Source organism: Zalophus californianus, chromosome 5 (assembly GCF_009762305.2).
Source record: "Zalophus californianus isolate mZalCal1 chromosome 5, mZalCal1.pri.v2, whole genome shotgun sequence".
NCBI lineage: Eukaryota > Metazoa > Chordata > Mammalia > Carnivora > Otariidae > Zalophus > Zalophus californianus.
In genome coordinates, this window is record NC_045599.1 from 31,366,836 (window position 1) to 31,388,333 (window position 21,498).

At 44.2% G+C, this 21,498-nt stretch overlaps 2 protein-coding genes across 16 annotated transcripts in view; one reads left to right on the top strand and one right to left on the bottom strand.

Moving 5' to 3' along the window:
• Positions 1-10,535, bottom strand: part of BRD8 (bromodomain containing 8) — a 34,253-nt gene extending 23,718 nt beyond the window's left edge. For 4 of the 10 annotated variants that reach the window (XM_027604239.1, XM_027604238.1, XM_027604236.1 and 1 more), the window contains exons 1-3: positions 10,398-10,535; positions 9,348-9,444; positions 1,259-1,328 (exon numbers count right to left, since the gene is read on the bottom strand). In XM_027604239.1, the coding sequence (XP_027460040.1) occupies positions 1,259-1,328; positions 9,348-9,444; positions 10,398-10,416 (186 nt within the window). In that variant the 5' untranslated portion in view covers positions 10,417-10,535. The remainder of the gene's footprint in view (positions 1-1,258; positions 1,329-9,347; positions 9,445-10,397) is intronic. The other 6 variants (XM_027604246.1, XM_027604247.1, XM_027604244.1 and 3 more) reach the window with 2 other exon arrangements.
• Positions 10,536-10,639: 104 nt separating this feature from the next.
• Positions 10,640-21,369, top strand: KIF20A (kinesin family member 20A). 6 transcript variants are annotated; one of them, XM_027604250.1, is made up of 19 exons: positions 10,640-10,988; positions 11,434-11,619; positions 12,744-12,833; positions 12,941-13,060; positions 13,728-13,866; positions 14,229-14,416; positions 14,502-14,628; positions 14,811-15,005; positions 15,114-15,225; positions 15,325-15,393; positions 15,615-15,758; positions 15,906-16,071; positions 16,183-16,347; positions 16,476-16,615; positions 17,643-17,745; positions 18,231-18,429; positions 18,659-18,750; positions 19,198-19,335; positions 20,839-21,369. In XM_027604250.1, exons 2-19 carry the CDS (start codon positions 11,455-11,457, stop codon positions 21,154-21,156), a joined length of 2,670 nt encoding a protein of 889 aa, XP_027460051.1. In that variant the 5' UTR covers positions 10,640-10,988; positions 11,434-11,454; the 3' UTR covers positions 21,157-21,369. The 6 variants fall into 6 exon arrangements, with proteins under 6 accessions (XP_027460051.1, XP_027460053.1, XP_027460055.1 ...); XM_027604252.1 differs by having other exon boundaries at positions 16,240-16,347; XM_027604254.1 differs by having other exon boundaries at positions 14,931-15,005.
• The last annotated feature ends 129 nt before the right edge of the window (positions 21,370-21,498 follow it).

The following is a 21,498-nucleotide window of genomic DNA, read 5'->3' on the forward strand; positions in this document are numbered from 1 at the left end:
TTTCAAAGTTTTACCATATCAGACTAGGCTTAGAGAGGAGAACTTTATGTAAGGTATGAGTGGTTTCTAGGAGGGCAAGTTACTCTGCAGTCATATCAGTTAAAAATACTCAATACCAGGGGGCTCCTGGGTGGCTCTGTTGGTTAAGCATCTGCCTTCAGCTGAGGTTATGACCCCAGGGACCTGGGATTGAGTCCCACATCAGGCTCCCTGCCAAGCAGAGAGTCTGCTTCTCCCTCCAGCAACCCCTGCTTGTGATCTCTCTCTCTCTCATGCTCTCTCTCAAATAAGTAAAATCTTTATTAAAAAAAAAAATAACTCAATACCAGGACACAGAAAAGGAGTTTTCTGACCTAGAATTCGTATATTTGGGGAAAAACAACCCAATAGCCAATATTTAGAGTTAATATCTACTGAGTAATCACCATATGCAAGGCAATGTGTTAAATGCTTTATAGGTATTACCTCGACCAAAACTTTAGAACAATCCTGAAGCAACTTTTTTTTTTAAAGATTTTATTTATTTATTTGACACACAAAGAGAGAGAGCGAGAGAGAGAGAGAACAAGCAGGGGGAGCGGCAGGCAGAGGGAGGAGGCGGCTTCCTGCATGAGCAGGGAGGCCGATGTGGGGCTCGATCCCAGGACCCTGGGATCATGACCTGAGCTGAAGGCAGTGGTTTAACCAACTGAGCCACCCAGGCGCCCCAATCCTGAAGCAACTTTTATCTCTACTTTACAAATGAGAAAACTGAGAATCATGGTTCAAAGATTCTAAATGAAGTGATATTAAACCCAGATCTTCTAACTCCCAAGCTTAGACTCTTATATATTATGTTACACAGATAAGAAAAGTTTATGATATGAACATAGATTGATGAACTGGCAAAGAGTAGGAAAAATGAAAAGGTATTCTCAACTATGCTTCCTCTTCACGGTATAAAAGCCTTGTGATTAAAGGGCAGGGCCTGGAAGGGAAACCCACTTCACATCTCTAAGATTGCTCTAAAACAGCACTTGCCGGGGTCCTGGGTGGCTCAGTCGTTGAGTGTCTGCCTTCAGCTCAGGTCACAATTCCAAAGTCCAGGGATCAAGCCCCGCATTGGGCTCCCTGCTCCGTGGCGAGTCTGTTTCTCCTTCTCCCTCTCCCTCTGTAGCTCCCCCTTCTTGTGCTCTCTCACTTGCTCTCTCTCTCAAATAAATAAAAATCTTAAAAAAAAAAAAAAAAAAGATAAAACAGCACTTGCTTGGGAACTTACTTTTTGAGAGAACCAGTCTGGAGGGCGGCCAGGTTCTGCAAATGGCTTGATAGCTCTGCTAACTGATACCCTACACAAAATGAGAAAAGGCTATTACACACTAAATAGGAGGGGAAAAGGGTGGTGGGGGGAAGTATGCTAAGAGTTCAAGGTCTGGAGTACAAAATTTAGAATGATAAACTGCCACCAGGAAGTACTCGGAAACATGTGACCATGGAAAATGACACAACCACTTAAGGGGGGACACCTGGGTGGCTCATTCAGCTAAGCATCTGCCTTTGGCTTGGGTCGTGATCTCAGGGTCCTGGGATCGAGTCCTGCAACGGGCTCCTTGCTTAGTGGGGAGCCTACTTCTCCCCCTACCACTCCCCAACTTGTGCTCTGACAAATAAAAAAATTTCATTTAGAGGGAAAGAATCATTGCGAAAAAGTTTTCCTAGGTGATATATTTCCTGGGTGAAGTGAAGGTATTAGAACTTAGTACATTATCATTCCTGCTCATTTGGGCAAGCATTTTTATGTTGATTTTGATTCTTTTAGAAGAAATATATCTTTTGAAAAGCAATTTGTAATGTATTCTAAAGTTATCTTTTGATCCACTAATACAACTCCTAAGAATCTATTAATAAAAAATAATCTAACAAAGAAGCACGTATCAAGAAGAAAGCACCACACAGACGTGATCAGACTGAGGAGCAGTAGGTTTTTCCTAAATGCCTGCAAGGGATGTTTAACTTACAATATTTCACCTCTACAAAATATTAAGTAGACCATAAAAATAATTATAAAATATATGTGGTGAAATGGAAAATATACACCACATAATATTAACTGAAAAAAAAAATGACACAACTATGATGCAATCATGCAACCTGTTAAAAGTTGTAAAGGCAAAAATAAAAACAGGACTAGAATGGGATCAAGGAAGAGTGTGTGACTTTAATTGTGTCTATGTTTATTTCTTGAAAAAGATCCAAAGTGGGGCGCCTGGGTGGCTCAGTCAGTTGAGCATCCAACTCTTTTTTTTTTTTTAAAGATTTTATTTATTCATTTGAGAGAGAGAAAGAGAAAGAGAGAGAGAGAGAGAAAGAGCACAAGAGGGGGGAGTGGGAGAGGAAGAGGGAGAAGCAGACTCCCCACTGAGCAGGGAACCCGATGTGGGACTCGATCCCGGGACTCCAGGATCGTGACCCGAGCTGAAGGCAGTTGCTTAACCAACTGAGCCACCCAGGCGCCCGAGCGTCCAACTCTTGATTTCGTCTCAGGTCATGGTCTGAGGAATCTGAGATTGAGCCCTCTGCTGAGCTCAGAGCCTGCTTGAGAGTCTTTCACCCTCTGCTCCTCTCCCTGCTCATACACGCTTACTCGCTTTCTCTCAAATAAATAAAATTTTTAAGTCTTGAAAAAGATCCAAAGAAAACATGACAAAATATTAAGATCTGTTAAATCCAGGCGGGGTACATGTATACTCTATATTATTCTCCACACTTCTTTATGTGGTTGAAAAACTATGTAACTTTATTTTTTAAAGACTCTATTTACTTATTTGAGAGAAAGAAAGAGCATGAGTTGGGGAAAGGAGCAGAGGGAGAGGGAGAAGCAGGCTCCTCGCTGAGCAGGGAGCCTGATGCGGGGCTTGATCCCAGAACTCCAAAACCATGACCCAAGTCGAAGGCACACACTTAACCAACAGAGCCACCCAGGCACCCTGAAAAACTAGGTAACTTTAGAAAGAAAAAAGTTTTTAAAATTTGTGTTGAAATATTGGTATCACACAGCTCTTTTCAAGTTCCACAGTTCTATGGATTGCTATCACCAAAAAATAAAGTTTGACCCGTAATTTATACCTTAGACCAAGAAAAGCCCCAAATGAATCAACGACTTAAATATTAAAAAAAGGGACGCCTGGGTGGCTCAGTCGTTAAGCGTCTGCCTTCGGCTCAGGTCATGATCCCAGGGTCTTGGGATCAAGCCCCGCATCGGGCTCCCTGCTCGGCGGGAAGCCTGCTTCTCCCTCTCCCATTCCCCCACTTGTGTTCCGTCTCTCGCTCTCTCTCTATTAAATAAATAAAATCTTTTAAAAAAATAAAATAAATTAAAAAATTTAACCATGAAAATACTAGAAGAAATGATAGAATTAAAGATTTTATTTATTTATCTGACAGAGAGAGAGAGAGAGACAGCGAGAGACAGAACACAAGTGGGGGAATGGGAGAGGGAGAAGCAGGCTTCCCGCCGAGCAGGGAGCCCGATGCGGGGCTCGATCCCAGGATTCTGGGATCATGACCTGAGCCGAAGGCAGACGCTTAATGACTGAGCCACTCAGGCGCCCCTAGAATTATTTTATAATCTCAGACGAGGGTAAAACTTTCTAAATAGGTCACAAAATCTAGGAACTGTTAAAAAAATTAATAAATAAACTACATTTTAAAAGTCTTAATGGCGCCCTTTAAAGGGGCGCCAGGGTGGCTCAGTCAGTTAAGCATCTGTCTTTGGCTCAGGTCATGATCCCAGGGTCCTGGGATCAAGCCCTGCATCGGGCTCCCTGCTCAGTGGGGAGCCTGCTTCTCCCTCTCCCTGTTGTTCCCCCTGCTTGAGTCAAATAAATAAAATCTTTTTTTTAAAGATTTTATTTATTTATTTATTTGAGAGAGAGAGAATGAGAGATAGCACAAGGGGGAAGAGGGTCAGAGGGAGAAGCAGACTCCCCGCTGAGCAGGGAGCCCGATGCGGGACTAGATCCTGGGTCTCCAGGATCATGACCTGAGCCGAAGGCAGTCGCTTAACCAACTGAGCCACCCAGGCGCCCTCAAATAAATAAAATCTTAAAAATAAATATATAAAGTCTTATTATATAAGGAGCCCTTCCCCAATTAAACAGAAAGACTAATAAACAGAAAAATGAGAAAAAGCAGTTTACAAAAAAAGAAATACAAGTGGCTCCTTAACACACGAAGATATTCAACCTCACTCATCATAAGATAAATGTAAATGAAAAACATGGGAACTATTTCTCACCTTTTATAATACTGTCAAACATCAAAAATATCTAACAACCAAGACATAAAAAAAGAGGCATTCTGATATATTACCGATGGGAGTATAAAGTGAAACAATCTGAATAGGGCCATTTGAAATATTTATTAAACTCTAGGAACACATATACTCTTTGACCCAGTAATTCTGCTTTCAGTTAATATATAACTATGCAAGGTTATATCTGTATTAGCAAATTTCCAAAATAGAGTACCAGTTTATTTTCTTTTTTAAAGATTTTATTTATTTGACAGAGGGAGAGCACAAGTAGGGGGAGCGGTAGAGGGAGAGGCAGGCTCCCCCACCCCCTCCAGCAGGGAGCCCGATGCAGGGCTCAATCTGGGGATCCTGGGATCATGACCTGAGCCAAAGGGAGATGCTTAACCAACTGAGCCACCCAGGCGCCCCTAGATACCAGTTTAAAAAAAAAAAAAAAAACAGAGTACCAGGGACGCCTGGGTGACTCAGTCCATTAAGTGTCTGCCTTTGGCTCAGGTCATGATCTCACCATCCTGGGATCAAGTCCCAAATCGGGCTCCTTGCTCAGCAGGGAGCCTGCCTCTCCCTCTGTCTGAAGCTCCCCCTTCCTTATGCGCATGTGCTCTCTCACTCTGACAAATAAAATCTAAAAAAAAAAAAAAAAAAGTACCAGTTAAATTATGGTGTATCTGTATCAATACCATGCAGCTGCTTAAACAGAGTGAGAGCTTCATATATACTAAGTTAAAGTAAAAAAGAGAAGCAGTGGCAAAATAATGATACATACAGTATAAAACCATTTTGTGTTTAAAAAGTAGGGGGATAAAGAAGACATGTATTTGTTCATGTATATAAAATTAATGCTAGAGGGACACCTGGGTGGCTCAGTCAGTTAAATATCTGCCTTCGGCTCAGGTCATGATCCCAGGGTCCCGGAATCGAGTCCCACATCGGGCTCCCTGCTCCAGCAGAGAGCCTGCTTCTCCCTCTGCCTGCCCCTGCCCCCTACTTGTGCTCTGTCCCCCTCTCTAATAAATAAATAAATCTTTAAAAATAAAAACATAATAAAATTAATGCTAGAGAAACACAAGAAATGAAACTCGAAGAAAATGCTAACACTGGGAAATGAGGTATAGTGATGGAAGACACTGTGTACCATTTTGAATTTTGAATCTTATGATTTAGTACCTCCTCAGAAAATACAATTTAAAATTTCAAAGTTTTGGGCGCCTGGGTGGCTCAGTTGGTTAAGCGACTGCCTTCGGCTCAGGTCATGATCCTGGAGTCCCTAGATCGAGTCCCGCATCGGGCTCCCTGCTCGGCGGGGAGTCTGCTTCTCCCTCTGACCCTCTCCCCTCTCATGTGCTCTCTCTCTCAAATAAATAAAATCTTTAAAAAAAAATTAAAAATTAAATTTCAAAGTTTTGAGGGGCACCTGGGTGGCTCAGATGGTTAAGCGTCTGCCTTCAGCTCAGGTCATGATCCCAGGGTCCTGGGATCGAGTCCTGCATCGGGCTCCCTGCTCCTTGGGAGCCTGCTTCTCCCTCTGCCTCTCTCTCTCTCTTTCATGAATAAATAAATAAATAAAATCTTTAAAAAAATAAAAAATAAAAAATAAAATTTCAAAGTTTGGGGACACCTGGGTGGCTCAGTCAGTTAAGCATCCAACTCTTGATTTCAGCTCTAGTCATGATCTCAGGATCGTGAGACTGAGCCCTGTGCGGGGCTCCACGCTTAGCCTGAGTCTGCATGTCCCTCTCCCTCCTCCTCTGCCCCTCCCCCCAAATATTTTTTAAAAATAAAATGCCATTTTTACTTAAAAGTGTTCTTATACTATTTTTAATATGATATTTATCACATTAGTGTGATTCATTTTGTCTTGGGGTTTATCATTTAATTTGGTTCAAGAACAGCTATTATCTAGGATATCCAGATTTCACCTTTAAAAAGTTATTTGAGGGGTGCCTGGGTGGCTCAGTTAGTTAAGCAGCTGCCTTCAGCTGGGGTCATGATCCCGCAGTCCTGGGATGGAGGCCCACATCAGGCTCCCTTCTCAGCAGGGAGCCTGCCTCTCCCTTTCCCCCAATCCTGCTTGTTCTCTCTCTTTCTCTCAAATGAATAAATAAAATCTTTTTTTTTTTTAAGATTTATTTATTTGACAGAGAAAGAGATAGCGAGAGCAGGAACACAAGCAGGGGGAGTGGGAGAGGGAGAAGCAGGCTTCCTGCCAAGCAGGGAGCCCGATGTAGGGCTCGATCCCAGGACCCTGGGATCATGACATGAGCCGAGGGCAGACACTTAACAAATGAGCCACCCAGGAGCCCCAGTAAATAAAATCTTCGAAAAAAGTCATTTAAAAAATACATAAGGCTGCAGAATTGCTAAGTGTGACCAATAATGGTGCCTCGGAAAACTCTTATGAACAATTAAGGTAGTAGAGATGTGCCACAGACACAAATTTGAATATTAATTATAAGGCTTAGGACAATTAAAAGATGTCCTTAGGGGTGCCTGACTGGCTCAATCAACAGAGCATGCAACTCTTGATCTCAGAGTTGGGAGTTCAAGCCCCACCCTGGGTGTAGATATTACTTAAAAATAAAAATTAAAAAAAAAAAAAAAAAAAAAAGGTGTCCTTAGATCCTGAGGAAAAATAGACAAATGTTAAAAATAAAAAGGGGTACCTGGGTGGTGCAGTCAGCTAGGTGTCTGACTCTTTGTTTTCAGCTCAGGTTGTGATCTAGGGCCTGGTGAGATGGAGCCCCCACGTGGGGCTCCACTCAACACACAGTAGTAGGCTTAAGGCTCTCTCTGTCCCCCCTGCCCCTCCCTTTTCCAGTGGGCGCTTTCTTTCTTTCTCTCTAAAATAAATCTTGTCAATCAGAGAAAGACAATTATCATTTGATCTCACTCATATGTGGAATTTAAGAAACAAAACAGAGGATCATAGGGGAAGAGAGGAAAAAATAAAACAAGACAAAATCAGAGAGGGAGACAAACCATAAGAGACTCTTATCACAGGAAACAAACTGAGGTTACTGGAGGGGAGGGGGTGGGGGGATGGGATAACTGGGTGATGGACATTAAGGAGGGTTCCTGATGTAATGAGCACTGGGATTATATAAGATTATATAAGACTGATGAATCAGTGACCTCTAGATCTGAAATCAATAACATGTTAATTAACTGAATTTAAATAAAATTTAATAATTTTATTAGAGAAAAAAATAAATCTAAATAAATAAATGGGTATGCACTAGAAGTAAAAAAAAGACTAGAAACCACAGTTCTACTTTACGGCCCTTAAAAAGAAATACTGAGTGCTAAGACAATATCAATAGGGAAAGAACAGTGTTAACAAATACTGGAAACTGGGACATATCTATGGGCAAAAAAGACCCCTGCCTTACAACATACACAAAAATTAACTCAAAATGGAGTGCCTCGCTGGCTCCGTCGGTAGAGTATGCAACCCTAGATCTCTCAGGGTCGTGAGTTCTAGCCCCAAGTTGGGAGTCAAACCTACTTTAAAAAAAAAAAAACCTAACTCAAAATGGATCATAGACCTATATACGTAGAGCTAAAACTCTAAAGCTTTGAAAAGAAAACACAAAAGTAAATGGTTTCTGAGCCATGACACCAAAAACATAAGCGACACAAGAAAAAAATAAACTGGACATATCAAAATTGAAAACTTTTGTGTTGTAAATGGTATTAATCAAGAAAGTAAAAAGACAATACATAAAATAGGAGAAATATTTGCAAATTATCTGACAATTTGTGTCCGGAATATACAAAGAATGTTAAAACTCAATAATAGTAATAATATAAAGAATCCAGAGGACCGGGGCACCTGGGTGGCTCAGCTGGTTAAGCGTTTACCTTTCACTCAGGTCATGATCCCGGGGTCCTGGGATCGCTGCTCCACGGGGAGTCGGCTTCTCCCTTTGCTTCTCCCTCTGCCTCTTCCCTTTCCCCCCTACTCATGCTCTCTCCCTCTGTTTGTCTCTCAAATAAATAAAAAAAAACTTAAAAAAGAATCCAAAGGATCGGAGCAGACATTTTTCTAAAGAGACACAAATGACCAATAAGCACATGAAAAGATGCTCAACATTAGTCACCAGGGATATGCAAATCAAAACCACGATGAAATACCATCTCATACCCACTAGCAAGACACAAAGGCATACAAAGAAAGTGGTGCCTTCATTCATTGCCTGTGGGAATGTAAAAAAATATGAGGCCATTTTAAAAAATCGTTCAGTGGGAGGCACCTGGATGGTTCAGTTGATGGAGCCTCTGGATTTTGGCTCAGGTCCTGATCTCAGAGTCCTGGAATCAAGCCGAGTCAAGTTCCATGCTCAGGGGGAAGTTTGCTTAAGGATTCTCTCCATCCCCCTGCTTGCGTGCTAACGCTCTCTCTAAAATAAATAAATAAATCTTTAAAAATTTTTTTTAAAAGTTCAGCTGTTCCTCAAATTATAGGGTTCCATTTATATGAAATATCCAAATAGGCAATCTATAGATAAAGAAAGTAGACTGTCTCTGCCTGAGGGTGGGGGTGGATGACAGGGAGGTGGAGAGATTGTAAAGTGACAGCTAAAGAAGGGATAAGAAACTTCTTTTAGGAGTAATGAAAATGTTCTAAAATTAGAACTAGAACAGAATTAGACTGTGGGGGCTTGTGGGTGGCTCAGTTGTTTAAGCCTGTGCCTTCAGCTCAGGTCATGATCCCAGGGTCTTGGGATCCAGCCTGAGGCAGGCTCCCTGCTCAGCAGGGAACATGCTTCTCCCTCTCCCTCTGCCTGCCTCTCTGACTACTTGTGCTCTCTGTCAAATAAATAAGTAAAATTAAAAAAAAAAATTAGACTGTGATAATGATTACACAACTCTGTGAATATACTAAATTATGTGTATATACTAGGTTAATTTTATGTTTTTTGAATTAAATCTCAATAATGCTGTTACAAAATACTCCTTAAACGCTAGTATGATTATAGGAATCCACCAGTGTAAAAAAAAAATGCCCAACAGTTTCTAAGACCCAAGAATGCAGCTATCTTAGATACCTTACCAATTTTGATCTCCACTCCTCATGACCGAAGAGGCTAAACAGAGCTTCTCTCGGATGGACCATGGCTCTGTAGGGCCAGTACTCAGCAGCTTGTGTTCTAAAAGGAGAAAAGTCTTAGAGAACAACCACTGAGGCACTAGTTCTAAGGCCCAAAGGAAGGACTAAAAGCCTAATGCAAAACATCCCACCTTGTGGAACAAAGTGAGTTACTATCACGGAATCTTCATTTTCACCACTCTACTAAAATATCGTAACGATTCATTCCCCGCAAAATTGCAATGAGTATCTGGCAAAACATTTTACTTCTTCAAATGACATGGCTACTTAATTTTAAAAAGGCAGGGGAGAATGTCAGAGTAAGATAAGGCAGTTCTCACGACAGGCCCAGTTTTAAGACCAAAAAAAAAAAAAACAAAAAAGACTACTTGATTCCAATTTGAACGCGAGGGCTTATTTCCCAGGATTCCGAGCAGCCGCTCCCCTCCCCCACCTACTGCCCTGCCTCCTTCCTAGCATAAACTTGTTTACTTTCCTCGGTACTTCTACCCCCATGTAGCTGTCGGACATAATAAAAGACCTTTTCAACGTACGAAACAGGAAAATGGCTGAGATGCACAAAACGCAATTTCCCTAGCGGCCGAAAAAGCTAAAGTACCCCATTTCTCTGGGAGCTGGACCACGGGACTCACAAACGCTGGCCAGAAACCGAACGGCTCTCTGAGAGCAGATTGCTCCCTGTGGCTCACAGCATCTCTTCGTCTGCACACCCGTCTCCTGAGCCCCTTTATCTCGCACCCCACAGAGTTCCCAAACACATAAGGATTCGCTGAGCTGCTTCTCTCAAATCCCCGCAGCCTCCCTGAGACCCAACACCCTACACTTCTTCTGGGCCTCTAATCGTTAGTCTTCACGATACGGTCGAGTGCAGGTCCCTCAAGACCCTGGGCTCTTGGGCAATCATTGTTCCTAATCCCCAAGCGTGTGACAGAAATCTGATACCTAGGCTCTGGTCTAAAAGGCCTTCCACGCAAAGACAGTGGACATACTTACTACCCGTTCCGGTCGCCATCTTGGCCCTGAAGTCTCCACCCCCCTCAGGGAAGACGGTCTAGTGCGGCCCAAGCCCGGGAACTCTGGGAAATAGAGTCCGGGAGTTTGTTCGCGATGCCTCCTGGGAAGCGTAGTCCCAACCCCCAGGATGAGCAAGCCCTAAACCAGGCCTCTTGGGTGCTCCTGGGAAGGAATGTGCTAAACGAGGATGGCGCTGAAGCCTCAGAATTTCCTTTAGGTTTCTTAGAAAAGAAGTTCCTAGGGTCCAAGGAAAAGTGTTAAGCGCGAAGAATTGTAGGCGGCCCAACTCCAAATTCCGTCAGTTGGTAACCCGGAGCCACAATAGAAGGCAGGGGTCAAGCCGGAGCAAACCGTCTACCAGTCGCATCCGCCCCTTTTCCTTGCGCTGATTGGCAGCTGCAGGCTTCGCTGTCTGATTGGCCGAACGAATGCAGCGCGTAATTTAAAACATTGTATCAGTAACAAAGGTGCTCCTCGTGGGTGGAGTTGTGCTCTCAGACGGCGAAAGTCCAGGTTCGGCAGCAGGGTGTGTGAGCCGGTACCAGAGGAGGAGCGAGTGTCGCGTCTTCGGTGAGTTTGCGGCTGTGCCGGAGCCCAGCTGCCGTACCAGTTCTTGCCCTCGCGGGATAGGCTTTTAGAAAGCGAAGCTGCGGCAATGCCTTTTTTTTCTTTTTTATTAATACCTCTGTCCTCCCTTTGGGCCTGGAGTGAGGTTGGAGAAGGAGCCTAAGGCAAATATACCACCTCCTCGACACCGGTGGGCGAGGCACCCTAATTAGAGTGTGGCCTTCTGCTTTTGGAGCGAGGTATCTGTTCATTCCTTTTGGCGGTCGGAAATGCGTGATTAACTCCTCTTATCCCGTACCGCTCTACTGGCATTTGAAGGGATAAGGGAGTAGGAATTCAAGCAGCGAGAGGAAGGTGTCCTGGGGCAAGGAAATTGTTTCTTACCTAGAATTTGCAGGCTCTTCTGTCCCTTAAGTTCTCCTCCCTACCCGCCCTTGTCTCTTTATAGACCTAAGCTGCCCCTGCTGTCATGTCGCAAGGGATCCTTTCTCCGCCAGCCGGCTTGCTGTCAGATGAGGAGGTTGTAGTCTCCCCCATGTTTGAGTCCACAGCTGCAGATTTAGGGTCTGTCGTACGCAAGGACCTGATAGCAGACTGCTCTGTCATCTCCACCTCCCTGGAGGATAAGCAGCAGGTAAAGGAGTTGGACAGTGGCTTGGCAGCAGAAAGTGATGTCCTCAGCCTACCAGTTGTCCATACAGAATTCGTATGAGGTCAAAGCAGCAATCCCAAGGGTCTGAGGGATCAATTAAAAATTAAGAGCACGACAGGTGAAAAATGTAAATTTGTGTGTCCTTAAGAACTATTATTTGCATTCCATTAAGGAAACACTCTCACGTGCATACTCTCCGTCCTAAGAGGGAAGGCTAAGAGTTCTCTCACCACGAGGCGTAGATGTGTTAAGTAATTTGCACAAGATCATACTGCCATTAGGTATGTTTTTAGTATCAACTGTAGCTTCCATTTTTGGAGCCTTTATGCTAAGCTGGGGTTTCTCAGCTGCAGCATTATTAACATTTGGGGCCAGATAATTCGTTTTAGGGGGCTGTCTTGTACCTTAAGATGTTTAGCAACATACCTGGCCTCTACCCACTAGATGTCACTAGCTCCTTCCCACTGTGACAACCAAGAAGCTTCCCCTGACCTAGCTAAATGTCCCTTGGCTGGGAAATGGCGCTGGTTGAGAACAATTCTACTAGGAAGTCTCCTGTTTTATAGAGAAAATTTCATGAGAGCAGGAGCCTTGATAATGTCCCTGCCTCTGGACCACCAGAGCCTTAGAGTTCCCAGGCCATAGTAGGCAGATCTCTAAATATCTGTTGCATGAATGAAGTGGGTTCTATTATTAACCCAACTCTACAGATATGGAAACAGAGGCAGAGAATCTAAAGAACTTGTTCAAGATGTCATACTTCTAAATGATGGAATTGGAACACTAATTTAGGTTTGTCTGCCTCCAAGGTGCTTAACTACTATGTTTTGCTGTAATACCACATGCTGATTTGCATACCAGTTAACCAGTTCTAATTCAGAAAGTCAGTGTGGCAGGCCAACGTTTCCAGGATACTGAAGACAGTGCAGGTGATAAAGCAGTGAAAAAACCCATGTGGGTTGGAATGATTATGGAACTAGAGTAGCTAGCTGTACAGATATTTGAGGTGAAATGGGGGTACTGTTAGCATGATTCTCTGGAAATATGCTGTGTTTGCCCATCTGCTTGGAAGTAACTGCTGATTCCGGCCTGGAATTCTGCCACAGGTTGCATCTGAGGATAGTACAGAGAAGGTGAAAGTATACCTGAGAGTTAGGCCTTTGTTACCTTCAGAGTTGGAACGACAGGAAGATCAGGTGAGTGTCTGAGGAGGGAGGATTTAAGATGGAATGATACAATACAGGAAAGGTTCCTAGGATTGTTTCCTTCTGTGATTTTTTTTTTTTTTTTTACCCCTTCTCAGGATTGTGTCCGTATCGAGAATGTGGAGACCCTTGTTCTACAGGCACCCAAGGACTCCTTTGCCCAGAAGAGCAATGAGAGGGGAATTGGCCAAGCTGCCCATAGATTCACCTTTTCCCAGGTATGGAGGTACTGGTTTATGAACAAGGACCAACATATTAGGGGCAACTTTATTCTCTCTTTAGAGGGGAAGGCTTTTACTTGACTGTGAGTTCCTTATATATGCATGTCTATAATTTTGGGGACTCATGTGTGAGTCAGTGCATCAAGTACTTTATGTGCATTAATTCCCAACATCTCTATTATTATTATTCTTGTCCCTATTTTCCTGATAAGGATACTATGACTCAGTGAAGATTATGTTGCTGAATCCATGTAGTTAGTCAGTGGTAGAGTTAGGCCTTGCATCTAGAATTATCCATCTCTAAAGCCCACCCTTGTGATTACTGTGTGCCATTGTGTGTGTAGCATCAGACGTAGCCCAAGAGTAGTGTGATGCTACACACACAATGGCCTTGGAAGCTATTTGAAGATTGGAGCCAAGGGCTGGGGTAGGATCTCTCCATCCTTGATGGTACCTGGAAGTATCTGTTGATTTGGATGAAAGATGCACTGGCAGAGGGTGGTTTCGTCTTCAGTGTTTGGAGAGCAGCTGGAAGCACTGTGGGAAGAGGTTGCTTGAGTCGTCTCCAGAGCCAGTCACCCAGGAAGGGACGCATCTGCTGGCTCTGTACAGGAGGCAATGGGAGATGAGGGATGGGCCTCTGAGAAATTGGGTCTGTCTCTAGATCTTTGGGCCAGAAGTGGGACAGGCATCCTTCTTCAACCTGACCGTGAAGGAGATGGTAAAGGATGTACTCAAAGGGCAGAACTGGCTCATTTATACATATGGAGTCACCAACTCAGGGAAAACCCACACAATTCAAGGTGAGTAAGTAGTGGGCCTCACAGAATTGCTGATTGGCCTGTAATGATGCTTTTTGGTTTTTGTTTGTTTGTTTTTAAGATTTTTTTATTCATTTGAGAGAGAATGAGAGAGAAAGATTAGGGAGAGAGAGTGAGAACACGAGCAGGGGGGACGGGGAGAGGGAGAAGCTGGCTCCCCGCTGAGCAGGGAGTCCCATGTGGGGCTCAGTCCTAGGACCCTGGGATCATGACCTGAGCCGAAGGCGGAAGCTTAACCGACTGAGCCACCCAGGTGCCCCTGTCCTGATGTTTTCTTTGGAAAAGCCTTTTGATGCTTTGAATTTGGAAGGAGCACTCAGCTGTCCATCTTTCCATGCTTACAGGTACCATCAAGGATGGAGGGATTCTACCCCGGTCCTTGGCTCTGATCTTCAATAGCCTCCAAGGCCAACTTCAACCAACACCTGATCTGAAGCCCGTACTCTTCAATGAGGTAATCTGGCTAGACAGCAAGCAGATCCGACAGGAGGAAATGAAGAAACTGGCCCTGCTAAATGGAGGCCTCCAAGAGGTGAAGTGCTGGTGATCACAGAGGTGGGGTAAGAGGACAAATCTGTGGAAAGTTTTGTGCTTATTTTCTCTCTGGGCCTCTCCAGGAGGAGCTGTCCACCTCCTTGAAGAGGAGTGTCTACATTGAAGGTCGGATGGGTACCAGCACCAGCTTTGATAGTGGCATCGCTGGGCTCTCCTCCAGTCACATGACCAGCAGTAGCCAGCTGGATGGTATGTACCATGACTAGGCTCTGTACCAGGTAACAGTAGAAACCCACTCCCTTGCTCCCAACAGCTTCCAGGGCTATAAATCAGAGGTTTCAACCTAAGCTGCTCCTTCTAAGGCCCCCACAGGCCAAAGGGGAGATGGACTACTCTAGAGTTGATGCCCTGTACATGGGCTTCTTCCCCAGAAACGAGTCACCGATGGGCACAGCCAGACACTGCCCCTGTGAGTGTCCCTGCAGACATTCGCTTCTCCGTCTGGATCTCCTTCTTTGAGATCTACAATGAACTGCTTTATGACCTGTTAGAACCACCTAGCCAGCAGCGCAAGAGGCAGACTCTGCGGCTCTGTGAAGATCAAAATGGCAATCCCTATGTGAAAGGTATGGGAAGGTAGGGAGGCTGCCAACTTCCCTGAAACGGGACTTGGGAGAAACCTGGACAAGTTAGGTGCTCCCATCTTCTATATGCCTTTCTCCTCTTTGCCTCAGATCTCAACTGGGTTCATGTTCAGGATGCTGAGGAGGCCTGGAAACTGCTCAAAGTGGGTCGTAAAAACCAGAGCTTTGCCAGCACCCATTTGAACCAGAATTCTAGTCGCAGGTGAGTGGGCGGTGGGAGTCAACTTTTCACTGTGTTCTAGGAAACAATAGTCCTCCACCTAGTCATGGAAGATACACAGTGACTTTTATTGATTTCCAGTCATAGCATCTTCTCGATACGGATCCTGCACCTTCAGGGGGAAGGGGATATCATTCCCAAGATCAGCGAGTGAGTTTTTCCATTTAGAAATGTGGGCTTCTTGGTCATAAATGGTACTGGAGGCAGGGGTTAAGGGAGGTCCTCAGAGGAATTACTTCTATTAGAGTCTTGCTCTGCTTTCTTGGGTACAGCAATCCTTGGTGGGTCCTCCCCTCCCCAGAACTATATGAAGGGCTGGAAAGCACATACTATGTGGGGGTCCTTATGTCAGATCCTGTCCACCATTCAAGGTTGTCACTCTGTGATCTGGCTGGCTCAGAGCGCTGTAAAGATCAGAAAAGTGGTGAGCGGCTGAAGGAAGCAGGAAACATTAATACTTCCCTGCACACCTTGGGCCGTTGTATTGCTGCCCTGCGCCAAAACCAGCAGAATCGGTGAGCTTCTGGCTATACTCCATGGGCTAGGATGGTCTGGAGCACTGCAGTTTGCTAAGAGACTTCCCAGTCATCACTGGGGATGGTGCTGGGATACTGTAAGGGCTGGAATTCTGCTCATAGCTCTGTTCTCTGATCTCCTGCTAGGTCAAAACAGAACCTGGTTCCCTTCCGTGACAGCAAGTTGACTCGAGTATTCCAAGGCTTCTTCACAGGTAGAGGCCGCTCCTGCATGATTGTCAATGTGAATCCCTGTTCATCTACCTATGACGAAACCCTTCATGTGGCCAAGTTCTCAGCCATTGCCAGCCAGGTAAGCTGTAGGTGTAATGGTTGTGCTCACTTTGGGCTGGTACCTTTATTTAAGGAATCTACTAGGGACTAGTTCTGAATTCACTTGATTTCCCACCCCCTCCCCACCTAGCTTGTGCATGCTCCACCTGTGCAACTGGGATTCCCATTGCTACATTCATTCATCAAGGAACACAGTCTGCGGGCATCTCCCAGCTTAGAGATGGGAGCTAAGACAGAACCAGGCCTTGATGATGACATTGAAAATGAAGTTGACATCTCCATGTATGGCAAAGAGGTGAGAATGCAAGAAAGCTCTGGTGTAGCAGCTTGATGGCTACATATTTCCCACGCTGCCTTCCAGGTGGGCCTTCACCTTTGTGGGGCATGGACATCTGATCACTTGTGAACTGTGTGTCCCTCCAGGAGCTCCTGCAGGTGGTGGAAGCCATGAAAGCACTGCTTTGTAAAGAACGGCAGGAAAAGTTGCAGCTGGAGATGCAGCTCCGTGATGAAATTTGCAATGAGATGGTGGAACAGATGCAACAACGGGAACAGTGGTGCAGGTATCAGCTAGTAACCGCTCTTGGTCTGTCAGCTAGACCAGACAGAGGGTGCGGAATAGGGACTAGGATAGAGTTGTGCCTCAAGCTCTGTCCTCCAGACTTACTCCTCAGAATCTTCACCCCCTTACCTTTTCTTTTTTTGAAAAAAATTTATTATTGGGGTGCATGGGTGACTCACTTGGTTAAGCATCTCTGGATCTTGGCTCAGGTCACGATCTAGGGTCAGGAGATGGAGCCCCCGCATTGGGCTCTGTACTGTGCATTCACCCTGCTTTAGATTTTCTCTCTGATCCTCCCTCCTGACTCACTCTTGCTCTTAAAAAAATTTATTATTGGGGCCCCTGGGTGGCTCAGTCGTTAAGCGTCTGCCTTCGGCTCAGGTCATGATCCCAGGGTCCTGGGATCGAGCCCCGCATCGGGCTCCCTGTTGCATGGGAAGCCTGCTTCTCCCTCTCCCACGCCCCCTGCTTGTGTTCCCTCTCTCGCTGTGTCTCTCTGTGTCAAATAAATACATAAAATCTTAAAAAAAAATTTATTATTGAAGTATAATCGACACACAATATTAGTTTCACATGTACAACCTAGGGATTTGACAATTCTATACATTATTCAGTGTTCACCGTAGTAAGTGTAGTCATGATTTTTCAACCATACATTATTACAGTGTTATTATATTCCTGTTATTATATTCCTAATGCTGTATTTTTCTCCTCTTTGTGACTTATCTATTTCACCCATTCCTCCCACCCCCCTGCCCTCTGGCAACCACTAGTTCTCTGTATTTAAGAGTCTGTTTAAAAAAGAAGTCTGGTTTTTTGTTTGTTTTTAGATTCCACATAAAAGTGAAATATCATATGGTATTTTGTCTTTCTCTGTCTGATTTATTTCACTTAACATAATACTTTCTCAGTCTGTCCATGTCATTGCAAAGGGTAAGATTTCATTCTCTATGGCTGAGTAATATTCTGTTGTGTGTGCGCATGTGTGTGTGTATATACATTCTTTATCCATTTTTCCCCCTTGACAGTGAACATTTGGACACACAAAAGGAACTATTAGAGGAAATGTATGAAGAGAAACTAAAGATCCTCAAAGAATCACTTACAAGTTTTTACCAAGAAGAGCTTCAGGTGAGTTGCCCTGAAGCAGCCCCAACTAGCCACTGATTCCCATCACTAGCTTGTCTGATGTAAATAGATTTTATAAACTCTGGTAGGGCAGGAATATGTAACTCAGTTTTTTCTAGTCTTTTAAAAAGTACTATCTAGGTGTCGGTCTATGAATTAAGGGTTGGTTGACCTGGAAATGGCTTAAGGGTTAACAGGCTCTTTTTTTTTTTTTTTTAAGATTTTGTTTGAGAGACAGAGTGCACAAACATGAGCAGGGGGGAGGGGCAGAGGGAGAGGGAGACGCAGACTCACCGCTGAGTAAATAGCCAGGACCCGGAGATCGTGACCTGAGCCGAAGTCAGACGCTTAACTGACTAAGCTACCCAGGCACACTGCTAACAGGCTTTTGAGGCATAATTGTCAGGGAAGGTTTTGTTCACTGTTCAGTCATCCATTCTTGCAAGATTTGTCTAACTCTGGATGGAACTGTGCTGCTTCCCTCTTAGGAACGGGATGAGAAAATTGAAGAGCTAGAAGCTCTTTTGCAGGAAGCCAGACAGCAGCCGATAGCCCCTCAACAATCAGGGTCTGAACTGTCCCTTCGGCGGTCACAAAGGCTGGCAGCTTCTGCCTCCAATCAGCAGCTCCATGAGATTAAAGCTAAACTAGAACAGTGCAGAGCAGAGCTCAACTCCACCACTGAAGGTAAGGAAGGAGCGAGGGCACAAAGCATAGGAGTGTTTCAGAGAACTGTTCAAACTTGGGCCTTTCCAACTCCAAGATCATTTCCTCAACTCTGAGCTACATCTCCTGACCTTTCACTCTAGGATGCACATGGCCTCACCTTTTATATTTGCTGCAAGCTACTGTTCATTCAGTTAAGAGGTAAGTCCAAGGCTAGAAAGCATACAATTTTCTTGTTTCCTTCCCTCAGAACTACAGAAGTATCAGAAAATGTTAGAACCACCACCCTCAGCCAAGCCCTTTACCACTGATGTGGATAAGAAATTAGAGGAGGGCCAAAAGGTAATTTATTTTTCTTTTTAAAGATTTTATTTATTTATTTGAGAGAGAGAGAGCACATGAGAGGGGGGAGGGTCAGAGGGAGAAGCAGACTCCCTGGCAGAGCACGGAGCCTGATGTGGGACTCGATCCGGGGACTCCAGAATCATGACCTGAGCTGAAGGCAGTCGCTTAACCAATTGAGCCACCCAGGCGCCCCCCAAAAGGTAATTTATACCTTTCTCTGTTACCAAGGCTCTTACCTAAGGCACCTTCCAGCCCTGTACCTGTGGTTTATGTGAGGACCAGGTTTTGTTTTTGTTTTTTGTGCCCAGTCCTGCAGAGTGGCTACTTCATTTAGCTGACTAGCCTTTCTAATTTTACTTCTCTTTAAATGGCTATCCAATTCCTTCAGCTCATTATCCTGGTTGATCTTGACCACAATGTGGTTCCTACTCTTATTCTTTTCAGAATATAAGGCTGCTGCGGACAGAGCTTCAGAAACTTGGTGAGTCTCTTCAGTCAGCAGAAAGAGCCTGTTGCCACAGCACTGGGGCAGGAAAACTACGCCAAGCCTTGACCACTTGTGATGACATCTTAATCAAACAGGTTAGGGTACCCTATATATATCCTTCTCTCCCATCAGCCCACTCCAGAGTATATGTGAAGAAAAATAAATGAGAAGCAGAAGAGAAAGGCAGAGATTTTTGGGCTAGTCTTAAGGGAGGAGAGTTTTTCTTCTTTGCAAAATAAAATTATTTAAGTACAAGGTACTATGCTAAATAATTTATAGGCATTTTCTGTTTTAACAACCCTATGGAAGTAGATATTCTCATATTTCATCCAAAATGCGTAGATTTTAAGGGGCACCTGGCTGGCCCAGTCAGTAAAGTATGTGACTCTTATCTCGGGGTCATGAGTTTAAGCCCCACATTGGGTGTGGAGCCTACTTAAAAAAATAAAACTCGGGCACCTGGGTGGCTCAGTTGGTTAAGTGTCTGCCTTCAGCTCAGGTCATGATCCCGGGGTCCTAGGATGAAGCCCTGCAGCAGGCTCCGTACTCAGCAGGGAGTCTGCTTCTCCCTTGGCCCCTCCCCCGACCTCGTGCGCTCTCTCTCACAAAAATCAATTTAAAAAATCTTAAAAATAAATAAATAAATAGGGGCGCCTGGGTGACTCAGTCAGTTAGGCCTCTGCCTTTGGCTCAGACCATGATCCCAGGGTCCTGGGATTGAGCCCTGCATCGGGCTCCCTGCTCAGCGGGGAGCCTGCTTCTCCCTCTCTAGCTCACTGTGCTTGTGATCCCTGTCTCTCTCTGTCAAATAAGTAAAATCTTTATAAATAAATAACTATATTTAAAAAACAAAGTCAAGATGCATAGATTTTAAGAAACTGTTATTTTATACCACTAAGACAAAACACTAACAATTAAGCTATGACAATTGTCATCAGTAAAAGGCACCCTGATTACAGAGTGAAAAAAAAACTTAGACTAAATGCAGCTTTTTTTTTTTTTAAGTTTATTTATTTTTGGTAATCTCTGCACCCAGCATGGAGCTCAAACTCATGACCTGAGACCAAGAGTCGCATGCTCTACTGACTGAGCCAGCCAGGTGCCCCTAAACATAGCTCTTAATACACAGGCATTAGGATTCTTGGAGGTTAAGTAAACTTAGGCAAGCTCATGTCATGTATTAGAAAACGTCCTTCTGTTCAGTGCTATTTGTTTGGGTCTTAAAGAAAATACCCCCTATTCAATGATAAGCTCTGACTTTAAAGAATTAATCTTCGTAAAAACAGTTGTTAGTAACTAGGTAGTGGATGGCACGTATTACCTTGCCCTTTAGTTTCTCTAATACACCAGACCAAGGGGCGCCTGGGTGGCTCAGTCGTTAAGCGTCTGCCTTCAGCTCAGGTCATGATCCCAGGGTCCTGGGATCGAGCCCCACTTCGGGCTCCCTGCTCGGCAGAAAGCCTGCTTCTCCCTCTCCCACTCCCCCTGCTTGTGTTTCCTCTCTCGCTGTGTCTCTTGCTGTCAAATAAATAAAATCTTAAAAAAAAAAAAATACACAAGACCATAAGGCTTTCTTTAACTTTATCCATCCTCCTTAGGATCAGACCCTGGCCGAGCTGCAGAATAACATGATGCTAGTAAAACTGGACCTTCGGAAGAAGGCAGCATGCATCGCAGAGCAGTATCATACTGTACTAAAACTCCAAGGCCAGGCTTCTACCAAAAAGCGCCTTGGTGCCAACCAGGAAAACCAGCAACCAAACCAACAGCCCCCAGGGAAGAAACCGTTTCTTCGAAATTTACTTCCCAGAACACCCACCTGCCAAAGCTCAACAGACTGCAGCCCTTATGCCCGGATCCTGCGCTCACGGCGCTCCCCTTTACTCAAATCTGGGCCTTTTGGCAAAAAATACTAAGGCTGTGGGGAAGGAGAGAGCAGTCGTTGCCCTGAGAAATAGGTCTCTTTTAAAAAGCTTTACCAATACCTGGAACTGTATCCAGAATGCAATACACAGACACTAGTTATTTTCCTCCCTTTTGTAATATAATCACCTATGTAATCTCATGCTTTTTTACTTATATGGTTTCTCTATGCACACAAAAAGTTATATTAAATAAACATATTGTTCACATTTGTGTTTTTTTCATTTTTTGTTTGAATTCCAAATTTAGCAAATTCATCAAAAAAGGACATAAAAAATGGAAAAAATTGAAAATTAAACATCATTTGGGCTCCTTGGAACCTTGCACAGGAATGC